This window comes from Clytia hemisphaerica, unplaced genomic scaffold (genome assembly GCF_902728285.1).
Source record: "Clytia hemisphaerica strain Z4C2 unplaced genomic scaffold, Clytia hemisphaerica genome assembly, whole genome shotgun sequence".
NCBI classification, from domain to species: Eukaryota; Metazoa; Cnidaria; class Hydrozoa; order Leptothecata; family Clytiidae; genus Clytia; species Clytia hemisphaerica.
The window spans coordinates 2,016,540-2,040,407 of NW_027103974.1; the positions used below are offsets into that span (position 1 = coordinate 2,016,540).

General features: G+C 40.3%; 1 protein-coding gene across 1 annotated transcript in view; it reads left to right on the forward strand.

Annotated features, from left to right (window-relative positions):
* LOC136810771 (uncharacterized) overlaps window positions 1-23,868 on the forward strand; it is a 108,963-nt gene that overhangs the window by 84,223 nt on the left and 872 nt on the right. The window contains exons 57-76 of the mRNA XM_067067373.1: window positions 27-197; window positions 777-995; window positions 1,312-1,506; window positions 2,149-2,384; window positions 2,833-3,022; window positions 4,141-4,719; window positions 5,318-5,431; window positions 5,704-5,805; window positions 6,014-6,094; window positions 6,392-7,462; window positions 7,902-8,027; window positions 8,580-8,725; window positions 9,290-9,659; window positions 9,934-16,815; window positions 17,313-17,648; window positions 18,180-18,473; window positions 19,144-21,387; window positions 21,693-21,903; window positions 22,389-22,555; window positions 23,148-23,306. Of these exons, the coding sequence (XP_066923474.1) occupies window positions 27-197; window positions 777-995; window positions 1,312-1,506; window positions 2,149-2,384; window positions 2,833-3,022; window positions 4,141-4,719; window positions 5,318-5,431; window positions 5,704-5,805; window positions 6,014-6,094; window positions 6,392-7,462; window positions 7,902-8,027; window positions 8,580-8,725; window positions 9,290-9,659; window positions 9,934-16,815; window positions 17,313-17,648; window positions 18,180-18,473; window positions 19,144-21,387; window positions 21,693-21,903; window positions 22,389-22,555; window positions 23,148-23,306 (13,893 nt within the window). The remainder of the gene's footprint in view (window positions 1-26; window positions 198-776; window positions 996-1,311; window positions 1,507-2,148; window positions 2,385-2,832; window positions 3,023-4,140; window positions 4,720-5,317; window positions 5,432-5,703; window positions 5,806-6,013; window positions 6,095-6,391; window positions 7,463-7,901; window positions 8,028-8,579; window positions 8,726-9,289; window positions 9,660-9,933; window positions 16,816-17,312; window positions 17,649-18,179; window positions 18,474-19,143; window positions 21,388-21,692; window positions 21,904-22,388; window positions 22,556-23,147; window positions 23,307-23,868) is intronic.

Genomic DNA, 23,868 nt, shown 5'->3' on the forward strand with positions numbered 1-23,868 from the left:
AATACTCATTCATTTCCTTTATTTAGCCTTTGGTGGTGCATCATTAGCTGGAGGAGCAGGGGCTAGTTTGAATGACAAACTCTCTGAAGCTCTTGGTGGGCATAGCAAGGATACCAAAGCTGCAATGAGTATGCTTGGTGTTTCTCCCGGCAAAACTTTCTCCGATGGATTGAAAATGGGACTCGGTGGTGGCGCAAGTAAGTTGATGATGTCATTTTTCCTTACAAGACACATTGACCAGTGTTTTTTTTTAGTTCTGATCATTTAGGGTTTTTCGCCTCGGAATGTTTACCAGCATTTTCAATTCTTTGAGTTCAAGTCTAGCCTCATTATGTGATTGATCATTTTAAAAGAAACGCCACACCCAGCAGGATCCTAATCGCTAAAAATAAGTGTTGCTTACACATGTCTTACTATACGGGAATCTTATTTTGTTCGAATTACAGAGAGTTTCGAGTTATAGAAAGTATTTTAAGAGGGTTTCTCCTTGAAAGGGGCTGGAAACAATTTCAAATTATAGAAAGATTTGAATAATAGAAGAATTCGAATAAGCGAGAGTTTACTGTATTGATAATTCTGCTAAGACTCTTAAATAATTATTTTAAAGATTTCATGTCAACTGAAAAAAATTGCGTGTGTAAAACAACCTTTAATTCAAGCCTGAGTTCGTTATATTTTTTCTTTGTTGTTCATAAAAGAAGGCATCAACGGGTGTTTCCGTATAAAAGATTACGGCATAAATATCAAGAATTTTAACTATTATTCTTTTTTTTCAGATGAAGTTGTCAACGGACTGTTTAGCGGTCTCGCACAATTCGGCGATGCCATGGGAAAAGGTTCTTTCAACAATTTCCTCGCGGCCGCTGGGACTGGATTGGCCAATCATTTCGGACCTGCAATGGCGAACGCGGCCACCCATGGGTCCGCTATGTCCGCAGGGTTAAACGGAGCCGCTAGTATGATTGGTGGTTCAACTCTAGGAGGCCTGGGTCTAGGTAAGAACAGTACCTGATATTTCCTTGAATGATTTCAAAGAATTAGTTATTCTGAATGAGTGATCATAGATACTTTGACGATATCTCAGAACTTCTGCGTTTACGAACTTTTGTTTGTATAATTTATGAACAAGTTAAAAGTCCATCTATGCAAACTTTTTAAATAGCAAGGACCTGACGTATTATTCAATTAGATCTGCTCTGGAGTGCAGGGGAGCGCCAATGAGGGATAATACTTTTCACAACATGTCTCTTCAAAAGTGTGGTTCTTTCTCACTCGTTAAAGCTATCTTACTCTTCCTTTTCTTCAATATAGGAGCTGGACCAGGCGGTGCTGCAGCTGGAGCGGCCGCTCTCCTCGGTATTGGACCTTCATGGAAACGTGGCTGTATCAATCCACAGCAATGCACTCAAGAGGAGATCTCAAACCAGGCGCAGTCGTTATTGAATTACGTCACGTTTTTGAATAAGTCCATAGGGAAACGGTCACGCATCCCAAGAAGTTCTCCTAGTAAGTTTGAATGAGTAATTTTGATTGGCTACGCTAGTTTTCAGAAACCAAACATTGTAATTATAGCTAGTTACCAAATTCTTATAGCGTAAAATAGTCAGATAGGGGTCGAATGTCTGCTTTTTCGACTGGTTCCGTTAGGAGAATTGACGTCATCTTAACTAACGCATATCGTATTGATGTTACGTTAACTTTGAAGTTTTAAGCTATCCTAACATCTATACCACCCTTTTTGGTATCAAAATATATACCCCTGGTCGTATTTTTTTCTGAAAAGTATACTCCATTGTGAATGCAAGAATTAGAGGGTGTAGGGTGTTAGTTTATAAGAAATACAGCCAAACTTTTGTATCAAGATAAATGAAATTATTTTCAGACTCGCTTAAAGCTTTAGAGGCCATTATAGACCTTTTCATAAAATACGTCACGGGCATCACTTGCCTCGTATTAAAACATTTACCATGGTGATAATGTCTCTTGAGACATTAAATGATTTTTATGAATAGGAAGTAGTTTTAATATAACCCACTGTGAGTTAATCACCATGGCAATAATTTCAAAACAAGGCAAGTGATGTTTGTAACGTAATTTATGAAAAGGTCTATTGAGAGCTAAGAGTTTTCTTTTTTCTATTTTTTACAGACCCTCACTACTATCCATATTATAACCCGGGACAACCAGTATGGAAACGTTTTGTTCATACGATCGGTCCGAACCGGCCGTTACCGTATACTGAACGAACCGGAACACGTCGTGATATAGTTCGTGTCGAATTACCAGAGTATTATGGGCCATCCCATAAGTCTTTGAGTAAATCTGAACGAAATTCTCAACGTAAGCAACAGACCCTTGAAGACGCTGTTGAAAGCATGAAAAAGGTTTGAATATTAAACACGATATATTACGCTTTTTTGGTCAAGCCCCTATGACCCTCTAAATTAAAAATCTTTTGGTTTCATTTCGGTGTGTGGCATCCTTATTTTAGCATGATGTCTGATCGTCTGCCATGCTTATTTCGATAAAAGAGATCCTCTTTTTTGACATAAAATATCTTTCCAGTTGCGATAAAACTGCACAACAACGCCCATCTTTACGTTAGTATTTCTTTAGTTAAACATTAAGAAACGGTTGTGTTTATCCCCAAACGGCACACAACGTCAACGTAACGTCCATGTGACATTCATAACGTCCAAATAACGTTATTTGAACGTTAAATAAACGTTGTGTGCCATCTGGGTCAGCTAGGGTTGCTTTGTTGATACGATCCCAAAATTAATAACAATTTGAGCTAAATTTTCATCCATTTTCTGAATATTTCTTTCATAGAACAACATGCATCATTTAGTTCCGTTGGTCAAAACACATGGTAGCCCATCAACCAATGAGAGGACAGCTTTTCAACATTCGACCAATCAGAAAGCAGCTATTCCTCAACCAACCAATGAGGAAGCAGTAACAAACAAAAGACAAGTTAACGAAGACCTTCAAGTGTATAAAATGGAAAATGGAACAAGAAGTAAGAACAATAAATAATTAATTAATTAAATAATAATTGGTTTGTTTTGAAATGGGCTATTCCAGAAATAGGTTGTACCCTGTATCAATGTTGAGGAGGTCTTTTTTGGGAAAGTTGGCCCCATTGATTTTCTTCAATTTTTCAGGACCCTCTTGGATTTTTATCTTATTTCACTGGCCACCCTGGATTTTTCCACCTCATTTCACTGACCACCCTGGATTTATACACTTGAAAAACCAGACCCCTTAGATTTTTTATTTTCCAGACCACTCTGGACGTCACACCTCCTCACCATAGGGGTTGTAAACACACTAATTCTGGAATAGCCCAATGTTTATTAAAACTGTGGAAAATACGAATATTTCCTGCAACATTTTCTGCCAATATGGCTAACAGAGTGAATTTTATATTTTGTAAACCAAAACCATCTGTGAACGAGCATGCCTGACGTCAAATGACTGAGAACATACAGACTTTATCTCGACAGGAATGACTTCTTTACGCTAAAACTTATACCCTCTCAGAGAGGTAGCTTTTACTTTACCCACTGTAACTAGACAATACACCTTTTACGATAATACGACCGTAGCCGCCAGTTGCCGCGCGGGCATTTTTTTGTCTGTTTTACCACCCTAAAACCGTGCCAGTCTTTTTTTGCACCTATAGGCAATAGATAAAGATAAAAAAGATTGGATCGAGTTTAGTAGGATAACTAAATGATAAAGTGGCACGCACCTGACTGCGCGACTACGGTCGAAAAGGTGTACTATTTGGTTGTTTTGTGAAAGATGTTTTCAGGCGAAAAAACAGTTCTGAAAATTCTCTTTTTCTCTGTTTTGACCTTTAGAGAGCGTGCAGCCAGGGAGTAAACGTTACACACAGCCTTTCAACGAACGTAACAGATATCACTTAAACCATACACGAGGTACTTTTTCATATTTTTGAAATATATTTTTCAACAGCGCTAAAAATGCAAGAAATTCACGCGCGCAAACTATGATGCGGCATATAATAGCCTGAAAACGTCTTTCCAACACAATCAAAAATCAATAAAATGAAATGCATACAAAATTTCGTAAACATAACAAATATTGCACGATTTCTTACCGTAACTCTAGACAAATACGGCAAGCAGCGAACGAACTATGGTACCAAAAAGACGTCACCGAAAGGTTTAAAAACAAAGTCTAGACAAAATGACGATACAAAGGAAAATACCCACAAACACTTGCGAGGATATAATTCTAAACGGCGGGAAACGTCTTCCGACCACGGTAGCTCTCTCAAGAAGAACTTTCGTGACCGCAATAACAGCAACACCGATGACGGGACGGCAACGGTTTCTAAACGACGGGAAGCGTCTTCCGACCACGGTAGCTCTCTCAAAAAGGACTTCCGTGACGGTGATAAGAACGGCATTGACGGGACGATAACGGGATCAAAACGATGGGAAACAAACCTTGAGCATCAGCATTTTCATAAAAACCATACCAACCTCACACAAATTATACAATACTCTGATGAAATAACGCCCTACATAGGAATCTCTGAGGGCGCTAGGGTGATCGGCGACGCCCTTTGGGACGACTCTACGGGTGACTTTACGCTTGACGGTTTGAACCATCACATGCCGATGAAAACGATTTACGAACTTGAAAAATTCCGTACTGATATGATGAATTTGACTGGTGGACACAGTAAGTCAATGGAGGTCTTTCATGTTTCGTAAAGTTACGTAATTTTCGCCATTATGAAAGCAAACATTCGAATCTGTAGAAGCAAACACCTACGCAAATCGAATGTTTACTTCCATGATGTCGGAAATTACTTAACTTCACAAAGCATGACAACCTCTATAGGCGAAACAATATGGTTTCGAGAATCGCGAAGATTTACTGATTCATATAGCTTTGCTGCTATTGTCCACACCTTCGGAAAAAGAATATATTTGACTTAGAAATGATCGTGTAAATTCATGCTTTTTATTTTCGATGATTCTAGTCTTTTAATTGTTGTTGGAAAGGCGTTTTCTAAACAGACATTGAGCTTTAAATGGTGACAATGTTATGTTTTAATTATTTGTTCGAATTAGAGAGATTCATATGATATTTTAAGCGGGAATTAGTTCGAATTATAGAAAGATTCGAATAAGCGACAGCCTACTGTATTTAGTCTTTCAATATTGAAAACAAGACGACGTTGTCCCTTGAGTCATCTCACAAACCCTTAAGGGCTGTTCATTTGGAGGTAGGCTGTCTGAAGTCTTATTTTGTTAACTTATACTCCCTCTTTTAGATGACCTACTTCTGCAAGAAGTTCAACGTCTTGGGAACATGGTGGGTATGATGGGCGCTCGGATGGATGAAATGCAAACGTCAGGTGGAACGAGAGAAGGATCAGGTGGATTAGGTGAGTTGCGGCATACTTACTTGTAAAAGAAGGCTAAGAGACTTTATAGTTTTAGCTGAAATCTCTTTGACAGTCTAAGCCACAGATCTAATCCGAGGGGTTAAATGGAGTGAAAAAACAGTGAGTATCGCAAAAAATATTGTTGCTATTGTTTTCAGAAATCCGTCAAAAAACTTTTGAGACAGACTTTAATCACACTCGCCTTTCAATGAAAGGAAATTGAATCCTTCATCACAAAGCACTAACTATAAGTTATTTTTCTCCTATTTTAGCGGCTTTGCAAGCAGCCATGCAACAGCAACAAGCGTCCGTACAAGCGAACGCCCTTCAAATGGGAAATATGAGGAGCCAAGCTATGTTGGCTTCTACGTTAGGTATGTCAAACCAAATAAACTTTGTTTATAGTGAAGCTTCATAATTCTTTTATAAACTTTTCGTAATACCGTATCATTACTTCTAGCATACGTTGTGCAGTTTATAGTTTGTTAACAAGAGATTTTCAATTAAAATCATCATACATTTTGGGTTATGAGTTAGCCTCAAGATTTTTAACCTTATCTAACCGTTCTTTTTTTCTTACAGGGAAAATTGAGGGTGCGATATCTGGTTTGGCGAACAAAATAAACGGCGGTGGTGGAGCCGGAGGTGCTGGTGGCGGTGGAGGTAAAAATATTTCTTAAATTAGTTAAGTCGTTATTATTTATAGTCGTTACATTTTCAGTATCATTGATATGTTTAGTTTTTTTCTATTTGATTCTTCCTCGAAAAAAAGGCGGATTGACACTTCTGTAGGTAGTTTGACGTTGAACAGGGGTATCCTGTATCACAATATACGAATATCAATTTTCAGGGGGACGGAAAATTACGTTGACTCTTGTCTTTTTATCTTCTTCACTTTTGCATTAAGTTCATGGCTAAAAATTTGTGTTGACTATTTTGACCCTTTTTTTCGTTTTTTAGGCGGAGGAGGTGGCCTTGGTGGAGCTGGAGGAGCTATGGGGGCAGGAGCAGGCGGTATGTCTCCTGACGCCCTTGCTTTTGAAGCTCAAGAGATGAAAGGTCAAGCACGTCTTGAAGAAACTATGCGAAACCTCGGTATGCAGCTTGCAACACTTTCTGGCAAGATTGATGGCTCAGGCGGCGCAGGAGCAGTAATCGGTGGCGCTGGAGGGCCAGGGGGCGCTTTTGGGACTGCCGGTGATCCTGCAGGTGGCCCTGGAGGTCCTGCAGGAGTTGGAGGTGCTGGTGGAGCTGGAGGTCCTGGAGATACTATAGCCGGAGCTAAGATGAGTGCTCAAATGGGAGTGCTTATGAACGCCATATCAAAACTTGTTGGTGAGGTCGAAGGTTTGAAAACTCAACACGGTGTAGACGCTGCTATGGTGGGTGGTTCGCAAGCCGCCGCCGCACAAAATGCAGCGGCAACGGCGGCGAACGCTGCTGCGGCCACAGCTGGTCCTTTGAACGCAATGAACAATCATTTAGGATTCATGACAACACAAGCCTTATCCAACGCAGCAAACGCAATTACTGGTACCCAAAACGCCGCAAGCATGTTATCGGCTTTCCATGGTGGGAATGCAGCAGCTAACGCTGCCGGAGCCACTGGAATGGCGGCTGGGTTAGCTAATGGATTGGGTGGCTTAGGTGCACTCGCTGCTCCTTTCGCTGGACTACTTGGTGGTGGTGGCGCCGGTGGTGCACTTGGAGGACTCCTTGGTGGACTAGGTGGTGCTGCTGGATTAGGAGCAGGTGGTCTAGGAGCTGCCGCTGGACTTGGTGCTGCGAACGCACTGGGAGGAGGAGGAGCAGGAGGTGCAGCTGTTGGGCTAGGAGCACTAGCAGGAACAGCAGCAGGAAATTCCATTGGCAATCTGGGTGTAGCGAACATGGCATTAGCCAATCAGATGAATGCATTAACTGCGGCTGGAGCTGGAATGGGTGCGGGTGGAGGAGGTGCTCTACCGCCTATGGACGCCCTTTCTGCTGCATTAGCTGGCGGTGGCGGTGGTGGTGGAGGTGGAGGTGGAGGTAATTATATATACCACTTAGTTATTTCTAGTATTTCTCTTTGAGAATTAATACACCATTCAAAAGTGAAGTCTGTGAAATTTACTATCAACCACAGTTTCAGTAGCTGGCACCTCAATAACCTCTACGGTTCCATACCTAGCACGTGATTTCTTATCTCTTGGGATATACTAGTAATCAACTACTCTACTACTCTATTATGAAAAGTCCAATGTTTTTAATTAGCACTAATTTTTATTTTGCATCAATTTTGATAGATTTGGTTTCTTTGGATAAATGTATATTTTCAAAGAAATTTCGAAAAGATTTTGAACATGAAAATTGCCTTTTTTGGTTCACACCTAATGTGATCACCAAATATACATGAATATATTGTTCTCATATTTTTCTCATATTTTTCTCATATTTTTCTCATATTTTTCGTTTCTTACTTTTGGAGGAGGCGGAGGTGGCGGTTTTGGTGCAGCTGCAAAAGCCTTTGGAGCAGGAAACAATAAAGCTGCTGGTGGCGGAAAACGAGATGGAGGTGGCGGCGCCGCTGGCGGTGGTAGTGGAAAAGGTGCTGGTAAGAATCGATTGTCTTTGTATACAGTATGGTAATAGCCACTAAATATCGATGGTTTCTTATGACATGTAGATTAATGATTGCTTTTGATGCCTTATTTAACCACAGTGGCGTGGTTGGAAATATCTTTGGGTTTTGGGTCAAACCGAATATTCCGCCATTTTTAAGGATTTTCTTCTTTTTATTCTTTTTCCCTATTTTAGGTTTTTATAAAAACGAACGTGCGGTCGACATTTCGAGTTTTACTAATGATTGGCGTTCTTTCTTTAACGTTCCCCGCTAGGTGTTTGCTCCCTGCTGCCACCACATCACTGGCTATCACCGACCCATAAACTGTTCTGTGATAGGTCTTTTCATAAATTATTTTGAGTGCAACGACTGCGTCGTTTTGAAACCATTACCATTTGATTAGAGTAAACTTCTTATGAACTCTCCTGAAAGTCAATTAATAGCAATATTTTGAAAACGAGGAAATCGTTGTTCGTGACGTATGAAAAAGTCTGTGTTAGCGATTGGCATTCTTTAATCATTTTATTAATATTATCATTATAGGTGGTGGAGGTAAAAATATGAATGCCAACACTGTTCTTGCAAACCTGATGTCTGACGCTTTCGCCACAGCTGGTGGTAATCCACTCCTGAAGATTGCAATGGGAAGTGGTTTCCAAAGGGAACAAGAAGGCTTAAAGAAGCAAAAGGTTCGTTTGTTTAAAAAGTGGAATGCGAGTTGTTAAGAAAATCAAAAGAGACTCTTTAACTCGAACCTCTATAATTCGAATGTCTTCCTTAACTTGAACAAGCTTTTTAAGGGTCCTACAGTTGTCAACGTCTTATAAACCATACCCCATAACTCGAAATTTCCTTAACTCGAATAAATTTGTGTTCCCCGTCCGTGTTCGAATTACGGAGACTCCACTGGCTATGCCTTTAAATGTTAAACTTTGAAAGCACATAAGTACCAAGGTTACCTTCCAAAGCACAGATACCAAATACTTGCTTTTTGTAACTTATTGAATAAATTAAGGAAATGCCCTGAAAACAGCTGGCTATCTCTTAAAGATTAAGTTTTGTGAGCATACGAACACCAAGATTGCTTTCCAAAGTAACAGATACCAAAAGCTTACTATTTGCAACTGACTTAATAAATTACGGAAATGCAGTATAGGAGACACAGGTTGAAAAGATTAAATAGTGTGAGAGTATGGAGATATTGAAATGATCAAAGAAAAATTTCGTACGACCAGAACCTTTTGAATTTTTAGGTGATGTCAGAAAATGCAAAGCGAAGACACTTCACTTCACCACATGCGTCGAACATCCCAATACCGCATCAACATCAAAAACATTCAATCGTTCCCAACAGTCGACATACCGGTACAATCACGCGTGAACAAGTCCTGCAATTACTAAAAGCCAATAGCGCCCACAACTCTGCAAAAACGCCCAATGGCGCTCGGTTAGAAAACGCCCGGAAAAGGGACAGTCTAACTGAGGAAGAACAAAGACTTCAACAATCACAGCGTTTCCATAGCAGCACGTTTGAACAAGATACAAATCAGATACTTGGTGTCAAACCCGGGGCTGACGATATTTTGAAGACCGTGGGTGCGATGCAGTTGACTGGGAAACTTAGTAAGTTTTATGAATTTTATGTCAAATTAGAGAACATACTCACCCAACTGACACTATGTTGTTTCAACGACCATCTAATGTTCATAAAGTCCATATAAAGTTATGTATCCGCTGGGTAGTTAGGTGTCTTCATTCTACCGGATGTGCCAGAAATAAGTCACCCCCTTTGAATTGAAATTTCCCAAACCCCTTTTTTTACATGCTTCTCGGAGAAGCTTCAGCTAAAATATATTAAAATCTTTCTTTCAAAAGATATTTTTTCTTCACTTTTTAGGTCAAGGCGAGGAACAGAAAGTGGAAGTTGGTCCTTCGCAATCTGACATCGCTTCCGCATTGGCTGCTGGAATCGCCACCGGTATCCTGTCCGGAGGTAACCAGCTCATCGGAAAGGCCCAAACGAGGGGCATCTTTGACGAAGTTGCGTCTGGTATCTCAAAAATGTCGGCTGACGGCATTTCCGCAATAAACGATGCCGCAAATAAAGCCACGTCTGCCGTCAACTTTGCAACTATCAATGCCCGGGCTGTCGCAGCGGAGATACCCAACCCTGCTGGAAAGATCGCGAAATCTGCACAAGATGCAGTCGATAAAGCAGGAAAAGGAGCTTCTCCGAAAGAAATCGCGACCGCTGTTGCAGAGGCAGCTTTGAACGCTGCTGGACAGTTATCTGGAACGAAGCCAGAAGTGGTACATCATGTTGAACCGTTTGAAGTTCACCATGTACATGAAGATTTTGCTACTCATCATGGTGGTCTTCATGGGGAAATGGTTGGATTTCACGGTGGATCTGTAGGATTTCATGCTGGGATGGGGAATTCACATGGTGGAATGACTGGTTTCCATGGTGGAATCGGAAATGCTCATGGTGGATTTGAAGCATTCCATGGTGGAATGGCACATGGTCATGGTGGTGCAAACTTCCATGATGGCATCGGTATCCATGATGGGGAATTTGGTGAATACCAACATGCAAATTTTTTCGCTGGTGGAGGACACGGGTCTGCAGACTTCGGACATTACGGAGGAGGAGGTTACGGTGGCCACCATGGCTTCGCTCATCACGAACACGAGATCGGACCACATCTTCTTGTGCATCCTGATGTCCATAACACGTTTCACGATCATCACGATGGGTTTGGACACCATGGGGAATATGGTGGTGGAATTGGTGGTCACGATGGGGGAATTGGTCATGGTGATTTTGGTCATGATAATGGTGGTTTTCATCACGGTGGATTCTTAGGATCACACGGTGCACTTGGATTCGGTAGTGGTGGACACCACGGAGGTTATGGTGGCTACGGTGGCGGAGGACATCATGGTGGCTACGGTGGTGGGCATGGTGGTGGAGGACATCATAGTGGTTATGGGGGTGGTAATCATGGTGGCTACGGAGGCTATGGTGGTGGAGGCTATGGAGGATATGGAGCAGGTGGATATGGAGGTGGACATCATTCAGAAGGTGGTTTCGGACATGGAGAATTTGGACAAGGGATGGGTGGATTAGGTTTTCATCACGGTGGCTTTGGAGGTCATCACGGTGGTCTTGCTCATCACGAAGGGTTCGGTCCACATGAGGTCATACATCACCAGGACGAAGACCACTTAGCACATGGAGGTTTACACTTTGTTGGTGGCCACCTACCTGTCCCTGCTTTCCACGGTCATGAAGGACTCGTTGAAGATGACCATCACCACGGTATGGAAGAGGAAAATACACATGGTGGATGGGAGGGAATTTCAGAATTCCACAGTGGAGATCTTGTTGAAAGAGCAAAGGAATTATTTCACCACGGGGAATCTCTTGAACACCATGGTGGGGAACTAGAGCACGAGGATGAACATATTGAAGAGATTGGTGATAATATTCATTCCCATGGGGAAGAAATTGAACACGAAGGGGATCACCATTTCCCTCACGGCCATCATCATTTTGACCATGGAAATTCACATTTTAACCACGGTGAACATATGTTTCACCATGGTGCTGCAATGACTGATCACAGTCAAGGAATTGTGGGTCATGAAAATTCCCTAGCAGAGCATGGTGAGGAAATGCTTCACCATGGTGACGAGCATAAACATTTTGGATGGCACGTAGGGGTAGGAGAGCACAACCAACAACACGATGAAGGAGAAGCGGAGGAGGGTCACGGTCATTATCACGACCGACACAGAGAACACCATGGAGAAGCGCATCATCACGATCCACACGGTGGAGAGCACATGGAAAAGCATCACGATGAAGAGCACCGTTACCATGACCACCATCATCACGGTCACGATGAACACGGCAGCCGAAAATCACTCATTTCTGGCTCTCCAACACAGGGTATTGATGGATCAGAAGTGTCAGTTGAGAATCGAAAGGCTATTCGACAAGGAATTCTGACTGGACTAGGTCGACTTGGAATCAGCCTCAATGCAAATAACGCTCAAGCTGAAGCTCAACATAGCCCGAGTTCCACACTACCGACCAATCAAGGTGCAGCGCAGGCGGCTAAATCTGATTTACCAGAGATCTGGGGATATGACGAAAATGGAAACTTCAAATTAATTGACCCAAGAAAAACTGCGCCAAATTTCCAACAACCCTCTTCCCCTATCTCAAACGAAATCAACCAAGATATCCAGAGTATCGGTCAATATACGGGTCCGACTGTCAACGGAATACCCCTTGCTTCTTCAAGTATTGGTGGTAAAGCTCCGGTCATCAACGTCAATACGCCTCAAGACAATCCAGGAAGTATGTCAAACACCGCTGAAAGAAACGTCTACGATGTGCCCTTTGGTGAGAATGCTAACAACCAGAATGAGGTCTCTCGGCAGCAGATGAATTCTCTGTCCAACCAACATCAAAACATGGATGAACTACCTAAAGAGTCTATCCTGAATCAGTTGAAGAACTCTTTATCAGCTTTAAGAACAGTGGGAAAAACTGATGTCGTGAATCCGATAATAAATTCAAAACCGGGAAATCGGGAAACTTTAGAAAACCCTGCCAACAGTGATATGTTTGACATGGGATCAGATCAAAAGATATTGCAGAATTCGGTGAATGATTTGAAATCGATGGGAAAGACAGATGTAGCATTACCAGACGAAAATATGCCTTCGGAAGGCGGCATGCAACCATCAGATATTGAAAAAACAAATAATGCAGAAAATATTTTGAATGGACCAGAAACACACTCACATTTTTCGGAAGCATCCGATAATGGGCCGGAATTAGGTCCTTCCGATGTTCCACAGAACAAATTGATAGATAACAAAGAAAACATTGCATCAGACGTTTCAGATCAGTTTAAAAGTTTGGGAATCTCCACTGATGATCAACAACGATTTGACGATCAATTAGTATCCAGAAAAGACGAACGCCCGAATGGGGAAACCCCGCCCCGTGAAGAAACTCCGTCCCATGTCGAGACCGCCCCAGCTGAAAACTTGTCGCAAGAGCAGCCTGAGAATAGAGAAAAAGAAGAAAGCTCAGAGGCTGCATCACAAGAGGCTCAAAGAACTCCCGTATCGGAAAATCAGGAGCATAATTATCCTTCAGAAGGTCAATCACGTGACCAACAAGAGAAAGAACCAGTTGCTGAAGAGCACAAAGACGACCTCTCTGAGAACGAACCCCGTGATGAGAAGGAAAGAGAGAATACTGAAAGAGAACACGATGACCGGGCGTACGATTCGAGTGAAAGCAAGGATAAAGACATTCAAGCGACAGGTAATGAAGACAAAGATGAAGAAAAAGCCAAAGATTTGCTACACCAAGAAAAAGAATTACGACATCGCTATAATGCTGAAAGTGATGATAAAGAATCGGATAATCGAAACGAAAAACATGAGAGCGAGGCAAGTGATGATCGAGACAAAAATGATGACGATGAGGATGATGGCGATGGTGACGATGATGATAAGCGAGACAAAACTCAACGAGACCATGAAGATGATCGAGGCAAATCTGAAGATGATCGAGACAAAGGTGATCGAGACGAAGACGATTCTGAGAGAAAAAGACAGCGAGACATCATCCCGAAACACAAATCTGATGAAACCGTTTCTGCTCACAATTCCGATTTCTTGAAATCTTTTTCCGATTTCACTAAACAGTTGTCTATTTTGGAGGACAACCAAGATTTGAAAGGAATCACTCGAGATAAGATTGCTAATTTGAAGTATTTTGAACGTCTCGCTCACTTGGGAACCGTCGAGAAATTATTCCAAATACGCAGCCAAATTTCTAATAAAACAGCTGGGCGATCAAGTCAACGGGATATCAAATTACCAGATTACAAAGCCAAGTTGTTCAAACTTCGAGAAAATCTTGAGCATCTAACACCAGAGGTTGTGAAAGGCTTGCTCACACAGAATGAGTATTATTATATAAAGGGTTTCCTAGATTCGGAAAAAGCTTTTGAAAATCACATGGACCTTTCAGAACAAGTTGAGGCTGAATCGATTAGGAACCAACAAGGTGATATCGGAGGTGACCGTCGCTCATCAGAACCCAACCCATCAGGAAATAAGTTATTAAACTTTTTCAAAGACCGAGCAGAGCTTTTCAAAGAACTCGAGGATGCAGTGGAAGACCCTAATCTTGAACACAAAGGGGTTTCCTCTGATGGTGAGATCACTTCAAATTTCTTTCCGTGGAAGCTTAAAAATGAGTACGACAATAAACAATTCGAACACTACAGGTTTCATTCCTCCAAGGAAAACCCTTTCAAGAATCAACCAATCACAAAGCTTCACACACCAGTTGGTAATGACAATTTCTTTGATTTCAACCATTTAGCCAACGCCCTGAACCAACTTGGTACGGGCGGTGGCGCCTTCCCAACTGGTGGAAAGTTCGTTCAGACTGGAGTTCCAGCACAGAATGGAACGTCCACGCAGAATGGGACTTCTGATAAAACAGGCTTCAAAAGAACAGAGAAACCAGGTATAAATGAAGCGGAGAGAAACCAGTCACTCGCGAACCAACTCAATATTTTAGACAAAGCTTCGCAAAATGATGATATAACTTTAAAAACAAACCTTAAGGATTCACCAGTCCTCGACTTCACTGCACAATCGCGTGTTATTGATCCAGAAAAGAAGAAAGAGGAGAGCACATTCGGAAAGTATGCTCCTCAAAGTGATGGCACACTTGCAGAAAATGAACGGCTTGTTCCGCTGCTTGATGTAGTGACCGGACACGTGAAAAATCTTCCGGACAAAGATGATTATCCGCAAGACAAAGCGATGGAGGAGGTGACTATTAAACCGCCTAAAGAAGATAAAGATGACGCAACTTCTAGTGATTTTGGTCTAAGTGGAACAAACAATCTAACATCATCTGATCCTCAAGTTTCAAACCACCATAAACCGGTTTTCCCGTATTCAAACAAACTTGAAAGTTATTTGAAATCGCATAAAGTAGAGCCCAAGCTTCCCCATAATAAGCCAATGCCATATATTGGAGAAGGGGAAATCTACACACCTTCGGAAAGTTCATTCATAGCTAAGACACCTACTCTCTCTTCTACAAACCAAGGTGAGGAACCAGAGAAAAGTGAAGCTTCTTTCCAATCTGATTTATCAAACCAGAAAATATTAGAGAATCTGATCAAAGAGCCTCTGGTAGTTGCTAGTAAACGCCAAGATATTCATCCACTCCCATTACACGTTGTTCAACTCACTGATGACGTCATACGCAAGAATCATGACGTCACACCTAAACAAAAAGAACCTCTAATGGTGTACACAGCGAAGCGCGCGGAGACTGTGAACGGTCGTAAAGATTTCATGAACATGAACAAGCCAGGGGAAAACCCTTTCGGGCCGCATGGTCTTCACCGTGATATAATACAGAACGTTTTGAAGCAATACAAAAAAGAGGAACACAAGCGAAGAAGGGACGCGAAACGTAGAGCCATTATGGAGTTGCACAAACTGAAGGCCTTTAACGAGAGAATCAACACTCAACATAAGAAAAGGCGGAAAAGACTTCCAGTCGTTTTTCAATACAACGGACAGGACGACCACGTCAATATCAAAATGCACGAATGGGACGATATTGATGTGTGGCCTCACGCTCACGGAGAAAATTTTGATCATGAGTTTGATCACCATGCCCCTGATGGAGAACTTCAAGTTAAGGCGCAAATATCACGGTTACCAAAAACTAAAATGGTAGACGTTGTTGCGACTAAGAAAACAGCGATCATTAGAAACTTGAAAAATGATCACAAAATAGTTGAGGCTGCTGTTATTGATAGTGAGAGTGATGACGTAAACAATGAGAGTGACATCGATGAGCAAAATGGTAGCTCTAGAAGTGAGATAAAAAACGAATCTGATTTTGATCCACAAATTGAAGAAGATGGATCAGGAGGCTGGACCGAGGTTCATTTTTCGGGGTCTGGGGACCAAGAAGAAACTGTAGACTTTCCTGCAAGTGAAGCTTTTCCAAAATCAACACACGCGACGTTTGTTACAGAAGTGCCCACAAAGAAAAGTTTAGTTTCGCAGCACCAAGTGAGAACAGAGAAATTCTTTGAGAATACCAAAGTCTCTTTTGACGGGACCGACAATTATGTTTCGTTACCTTCTCATTTATATTTCGAAAAATTTAATGATGATACCGTGGATGAGTTACCCAATGTTGGTCAATTGAAACTGAAGGATGAAACCAAAATTGAAGCACAACCTTCTAAGCTTTCCGCTGAACATTTGTTGCCTTCAGAAGAATTTGAAAGTTTAGCGCCCGATCAATCCGCCCTCTCAGATAACACGCCCGCTAATGAAAAGAAGGACGAAAATAACCAGAAAAAAGCTCAACGGATCGGGGAAAGCGAGTTACGATATTACGAATTGACGTCATCGTTAAATCGAGACAATGAAAATGAAAACAAAGATGGTGGGCTTAGCTTCGGAAGCGTTAAACACGATATCGAAAGTGACGATAGTGACGAGGGAAGCGGTCGCAACGAAGCGGAACCAAGCAACTCGATTATCTCAGCTGACACGATAGGTGATCTGGGTAATGGAAATCAGAAACAAAAAACCTCCAAGAAGAGTTTAGATGATGGAGGCACTGGGGAGAAGAGTGACGTAACAAAGTTCTCTAACGTAGAGGAAGCTGAAGATGATGAACCATCGAGTCTTAAAGGTAAAGATTCATTTCAATCAAAAAGCAGATATCTAGATATCTATATCTCGAATCTCTAAAGAAACTCGACATCCCAGTACACATCTCTATATCTCTTTCTTGAACCTCTCTAACGGGAACTTTTAAAACAAAAAGCAAGCTGGCTCTTCATGTTTCCTCTGGCTAATTCTCTGTATATCGAAATTTGAAATTTATGTCGATTAATGGAATATCATTTTATTCCCAAAATGTTTCCCCTTCTTCTACAGTTATACAGTAATATTATGGAAAGACAATTTACCTTCGGTTGGGAAATATTTCATCCCCGAAATTATTTGTATAGGAGTAGTTATCCAAAACTTAATACACTGGTTTCCCTTATCGTTTATCCACTTCTGGGTTATCCGTTCTGCTAATATCGTCTTTTTCCAGGAGTGAAAAATAGAAAGTTAAAGTTGTAATTCAATTTGAAAATTTGCTTGTAATGAATAATAAAATTCTTGCTTATTATTTCCCAGGTACACGGAAAGACAAGACAGACGAACACAAGGCCGATCACCCATCTTATGTTGACCACTCAGGTCACGTGATTAAGCTCCATGGAAACGGCAAACAAAAACATGATAGTCACAAAGATGAACATGTTTTTCATAACAATTTAGCAGAGGATATAGATATGGCAATGTCTGAACCTAAGTGGGAATTCAAAGACCGTGATTTCAGTGTGTCCAATGATCACGATATGAAGTTCAACCATCCACACCATCCAGCACACCATGGTCACACTGAGTCTCATGCAAAATCCAACGCTGGACAAACAAATATGTATGAAGTTTTGACGTCCGAATCGAAAGGTAATTTTTTCTTTCGTTCGCACTGGGCTCTTCCAGAAAATTTTCGTATATGGGGTGGAGAATATGTTGGATGTTTTGTCCGGGGATAGTGAAAAATCTGCAAAGTTTGTCTTGTTTGTGAGGGGGGGGCAAATTTGCTCTGTTTACGGGTAATTATGACTGAAATCGAATGCTACATTTATTTCTTCGAACTACAGGAATATTCAAATTTTTGCAGTTCGAATTAGTGAGAGTCCCAGTCTTCAGTATTTTCATTACACAGAAATTTTATATACTTTTGTAAAAAAACACTAGATAGAGCATCTCAGCAGGCGAAACAAATAATGTGATGTGTTTTGCTAAAAGTAGACCACACTAGAAACCTTGATTTCCACTGCCCAAGTATTTTGACACTTCAACGACTCTCAAATTGCAAGGCTCAAGCAAAAGATGTGACGTCATTCTATTAAAGATGGTGCTTAATTTTGCTTCAGTTTGGGACGGAAAGCCCCAACAAGTATTCTATATAAGATATCTGTGATTCATACATAGGCAAACACAGTAAACGTCACAAATCCACCTCAACGAAGGAGAACACACACGCCAAGAAATGTATCAACGGGGAAGGGTGTACCAAACGTCAATTCGAATCTCCACCATTTTTACATGCACTCCACCACAATGATGCTCCATTCGATTTGAAACCTTATTACGAAAATTTACATCACAGCGATGGAGCGTTAACACACCACCACGGAGGTCTGCACACTCCAGGTTTAGGAGGTCATGGAACATACAGAGGACCACAGTATCCTGCAAATGAGCATCTGGATTTATATCCTTCAGGTATGATGATAATACTCATTTCGTATTTGGACATCTCTTCAACAAAGTAAATCTTCATCATAATTATCTTACAGTCAACTTTCTCTAATTCGAATCTTTCTATAATTCGAACTAAAATATTGGTGCCCTTAGCTGACCAGTCGTTATAAAACACCCTCCCTAAATCGAAATTTTCTCTGATTCGAAGAACATTTTTAGTCCCATTAAGATCAAATTAGAGAAAGTCAACTGTAATTACAAGCATCAATTGATGATGGAAGAAGAATCTCTCGAAACGTAGCCAAACGTAAATTTCGTGATCCAAGCCACGATAAACATCCAATATGAATATCATCTTCGATAAACTCAAACTTAAGATTCAATTTCAATGAAATTTCAATAAAATCTCAATTTTCAATCGAACCTCCTTAACTCGAAAAAGTTTGTATTCTCCGTAGTGGGTTCAAAGGATTCAATTTCGATGAAATTTCAATAAAATCTCAATTTTCAATCCAACCTCCTTAACTCGAAAAAGTTTTTTTATTCTTCGTAGTGGGTTCGAGCTATGGAAACTCAACTGTATCTCAAATTTTCTTTCAGCTATCTTAGATAGTCAAAATAATATTATATGTACGGGAACAAGTAGGATAGCGCTGGAAATCATAACTCAACTATTCTGTTCTTTTTCTAGATATTCATCATTCTCCACCAATGGAAATCGACCATACTGATTACTATGATGACGTTGAGCTACCTCACGTGACACCTATAGATCACATGACTCAACAATCTCACGAAGTTTTGACGAGCTCACAATATCACCCTTATACTGATTCAGTAGAAAGTCCTTATGGCGGCTGGACGAATTCTCAGGGTGGCGTAACTTATAGTAGCCCCTATGGAGGTTCAAACCATCCTGTCGACCATCTACCTCATCGTTATCCTTCAACGCCACATGGAGAAAGTATTCCACACCTGATTGACTGTTTGACCACGACGCGAAGATGTGAGGGTACGGATTGTAAAGATAAGATGACGTCATTGGGAACCAATCAAAAGTCACCGTTAGATTTAATTGGCCATCACACTGAAAATACACGGATCTTAAACCATGTTGTTAAATTAGCCAATCACGAAGCATCTTTGAGTGAAGAACTGACCAATCCGAAGCCAGGAAAATCTAAAGAAACCAATGGAAATTACTTAGGTGGTCACGTGATTGAAAGCTTGAAACTGGGAGCGCAAATCAAAAGAAAGAATGACACGTTGAAGCATTTGCAGGAAATTATGCAGCCAGAGAATAAAGAAACTGCCAGGCTCAATGGACATAGTGAAATGACTCACCATTTGAAAGAAACAAAGAAAATGCAGAAAAGCAGTCAATCGAAAAATCGTCCGAAAATCAATCCTACAAGCCCAAATGTTGTTGTTATGAAGAAACCGAAGGGTCAAGATGCACCGCAAGGTTTGAACAAAGCTGAAGAACTGAAATTAAGACAACAAAGCAAACCGAAACCCAGCAAAGAAACCGATATCAAGAAAATGGATTCCAAAATACCCGATACTAAAAAACCGGATAATGTCAAAAAGCCCGATACTAAAAAACCGGATAATGTCAAAAAGCCGGTAGCGAAAAAACCAAATGGAAAGAAAAAGAAGCAAAAACAAAAAGTTTATTTAGAATCGGCTTTCGGCAAAGAAGGCAAGAAAGTCGACAGTTCAAAAGTCCAAAGTACAGCAAAAATCCAAAGTCAATCGAAAGGTCAAAGTTCGCTACAGTCTCCAAAGAAACCGGAGACAAATTCAAAGAAACCGGAGACAAATTCAAAGAAACCGAGCAACAAACTTTCCGAATCGGGGAAATCGGGTAAACATAAGAAACCTAAACAACCAGCGAAAATCGCGAAACAATCTTCCTCGAACTCAGAAAAAACACCTTTGAAAACGAAAGTGAAAGCGAAAGCCACCAGATTTGGCGATAATAACCGTGATGCAAACAAAGGAACTCAAGCAGTATCAGAAACTGTTTCAAACACTCAGACAGCCGTATCAACCAGCACTGCTAGTCAGCAGCAAGCTCAACAAACAACCTCCAGTGATTATAACCAGGACCAAACCCATCAGCCAACGCCCAATGAACAACAAACCCAACCTCAAGACACACAATACAACAATAACCAGAATCAACCAACACCGCCGAACGCCAATAACGCCGCCGTCACACCCCAAATCCCTTCAATGAAACCCAAGAAACTATTAAACAAAGCTTTATTGACAAAATTGAAAAGTGCCTCTTTAAGCCAGATGAAATATTTTACAGCGATGACGTCATTGTTATTACATCACATCAATAAGAACGTCAATAAAACACGTCAAATCGCCGTCAATAACCCGTTACTAGGACAACAACCATCGGTGAGTGGGGACCAGCAAATCCAAGACTCTCTCAGCGCGATGACTGGTCAAGAACAGGCTGGAACTACAAACACCCAACCAAGCCAAGACACTTCTACAAATACTAATAATTTACAGAACCAAGGGACTCCGGTTAGTACACTTCCAGAACAGGGGAATCCTGCACATGGCTTATCGAGTCAAGGGCAATCTGTCAACACAATGCAAGGTCAGAATCAAAATCAAGACACATCTGCGTTTCCACAGCAACAACAGAACCAACCAATCCAACAACAGCATTCTCAACCATTATCACAGAATGCACCACTACCAGCCAATCAAAATCCAATCCCCTTCACTCCTCAATCCACTAGATGCGGAAAAAAAACATGCACATCCAGTGAACTTGGTTTGACAAAGGAGGATTTCTCTTCGACAAACAATGGAAAAGAATCTGGTTTTGTCAAAACTCATGAAAATATTTTGCCAACATTCTTTAAACCAAGGATTGAACCCAAGAAGAGACCAGCTACATTAAAAGGTAAACTTTATTAAAGAAGGTTTTTGTACATTAGGCAAACCTCTGATTCACGATATGCACCATTGCAATGTCTTCCACGGACCCAAGAGCTGATTGGTAGAAAGTGACGTATTGATTGATTTTACATCACTTTCAACCAATCAGCTGTTGGGTCCGTGGAAGACATTGTCCGTGGAAGACATCTAAGTATCTTGCCAAGTACTTACATAACATCTTGCTTGCTAGTTCTTTTCAAGATCTTATCAAGAATTTTGACCAGTCTGCTTCTTTTCATTGAGATTTTAGAAACGGCTTTTTATTTTCAGTGAACAAGCCAAAAGAATTGTTCCTCGTGCTCGGTGTATCGCACTCCATGTACTCAAGACTCCATTTCTCTGATCTTTTCAATTATGCACTGGATTTGTTTGGACAGTCTCTTGATTACTATGGTTACCAGAGGGCCGCTTTCTTGACTTTCGGAGGGCCGTCTTATTATTATGTACCATTAACCAATCGAAGTGAATTCTCAGTGAACAGGTAAAGAAAAAATTTTTACTTGTTTTTTTTTTAATAACCTGTATAATTGCAATGACTTCACAAAACCCTTTTCCTTTTTAATGCAGAAAGTATAGTGCTAGGTGCCTGTCTCTCAAATCTTTTGCTAAATAATTTACATCAATTACACCTTCTCACAACAGGATCCGATCCCACTGGAGAAATTGGCAAAAATATCGTCCTCAGTGGGAAATTACTCCAATTTTTGTCCCCACTGAAAATAATCAAATAAATCAAACATTCACTCTAAAATATTATGCTATTTTCCCATCCTCAATGAATTTTCTGACTTAAAAACAAAAGAATTTTAACCCGCAGCCATAAGAAATAATGGAAAACAGTCCCTATAGAGTTTCCGGTATTTCTACTCCCACTGGCTAAAAGAATCCTACTTGGTCTTTGAGGAGGGGTGTTCAATTTCAGAGAATAAAGAATTTGGTAATAAAAGATTTTCTTTTTATCAACAGAACTTTGAAAGGTTACAGAAATCTGACGTCAGCATTAAATTTTGTTGTTCAAACAATGGAGCCTCTTAGCAACGGTCGTCGTCAACTAGTCACCATCCTCCCTGATCGTTTCAAGAAGACGGACAATCAAGAAGTCGAGAAAGTGAAAGAAAATTTACAAAGACATGGTAATTCATTTCTTTATATTTAAATGATAAAATCCCACTCACAATTACCTTTTCAGCAAGCACAAAATTGCAATCTTAGACTTTTTGAAAAGTTATTCACTTTTGTAATTTTACTCACAGCTTATTAGAGACTAGCAAGTTAAGCAACTAATTCAGATATAGTAAAAAATAAGCAAGAAAAAATGGAAAAGATAAATTCGTCGTTCACATGACTAAAGGTTAAATCTCAGAATTAGTACCTCACAAAATTTAAAGTTTTACTGTGGTGGTCATCTTTGGGATTAAGATTGCCCTTTTTTCAAGTAGAGGAATAGTCAATGTTTTCCTATGACAAAAAGGCCAATCTCAAAGGTAGAACAGAATTGTAAGATTTCCAATTTTCCAAGACACTGATTTTGAGATTGAACCTTTTAGCCATGTAGACGACGAATTGTAGTTTATATACAAACTGATATTATCCCGTAACAATTATTCCATTATCATATAACACTCATATTACTACAATAAACAGATCATAAACGTCTCTAGTCTAGCAGCTGATAATATGACAAAAAACATTGATTAATATATTTGGTCTTATACACATTTTTAGGTTTCGAAATGTATTGTGTTGGTGTTGGTAAAAGTTTCGACAAAGACAAAACTTCCATCAAAATGCTGGCATCTAAACCAATCCATGACCACACAATCAAAGCCTCATATAATTCACTTAATAAAACAATGCCATTGTTGTTCAAGAAATTGTCACTTGGTAAGTGTAAAAATCTTTTGAAAATTATTTTCTATGTTTTCTACACGTTTTTTATAAGAATATCCAAAATTTTTGAAGCCTTCGGATGTTCTTAGCTTCAAGTTTCAAGCCTAAAAATGTTCTTAACATGTTCTTAATTTCACCATTTTGTGAGTTTTTTTCCAATTTTTCTAAGAAATCGGGTGTTTTAGAGTCCATGAAACCTTACAATGTCCTTAACTTGTTCTTACATAGTTTGTTCTTATAAAAAAAACTTGTATTCTAGTACTAGTAGACTTTTTAGTTCTTGTCTTACTTTCTACACATTTTCATACAAAAAACGTTCACTAGTGTCCAGTTGTCAATTTTCATAAATCAAAATTAAAGTCATAAGACAAATCACGCTTTTACTCGAAATTTTTATGTGTTTGTTACATGACATTTATTTCTGATTGGTTCGAATTTATTGACACTAATAAAGATATCAAGTTGTAAAGCAAGTAACATGGGAATAAAATCACGTAAATTTGCAACCCGTGTATTATTTCCCTTTGGTCTAAACGAGTTTTAGACTAAATTTGAT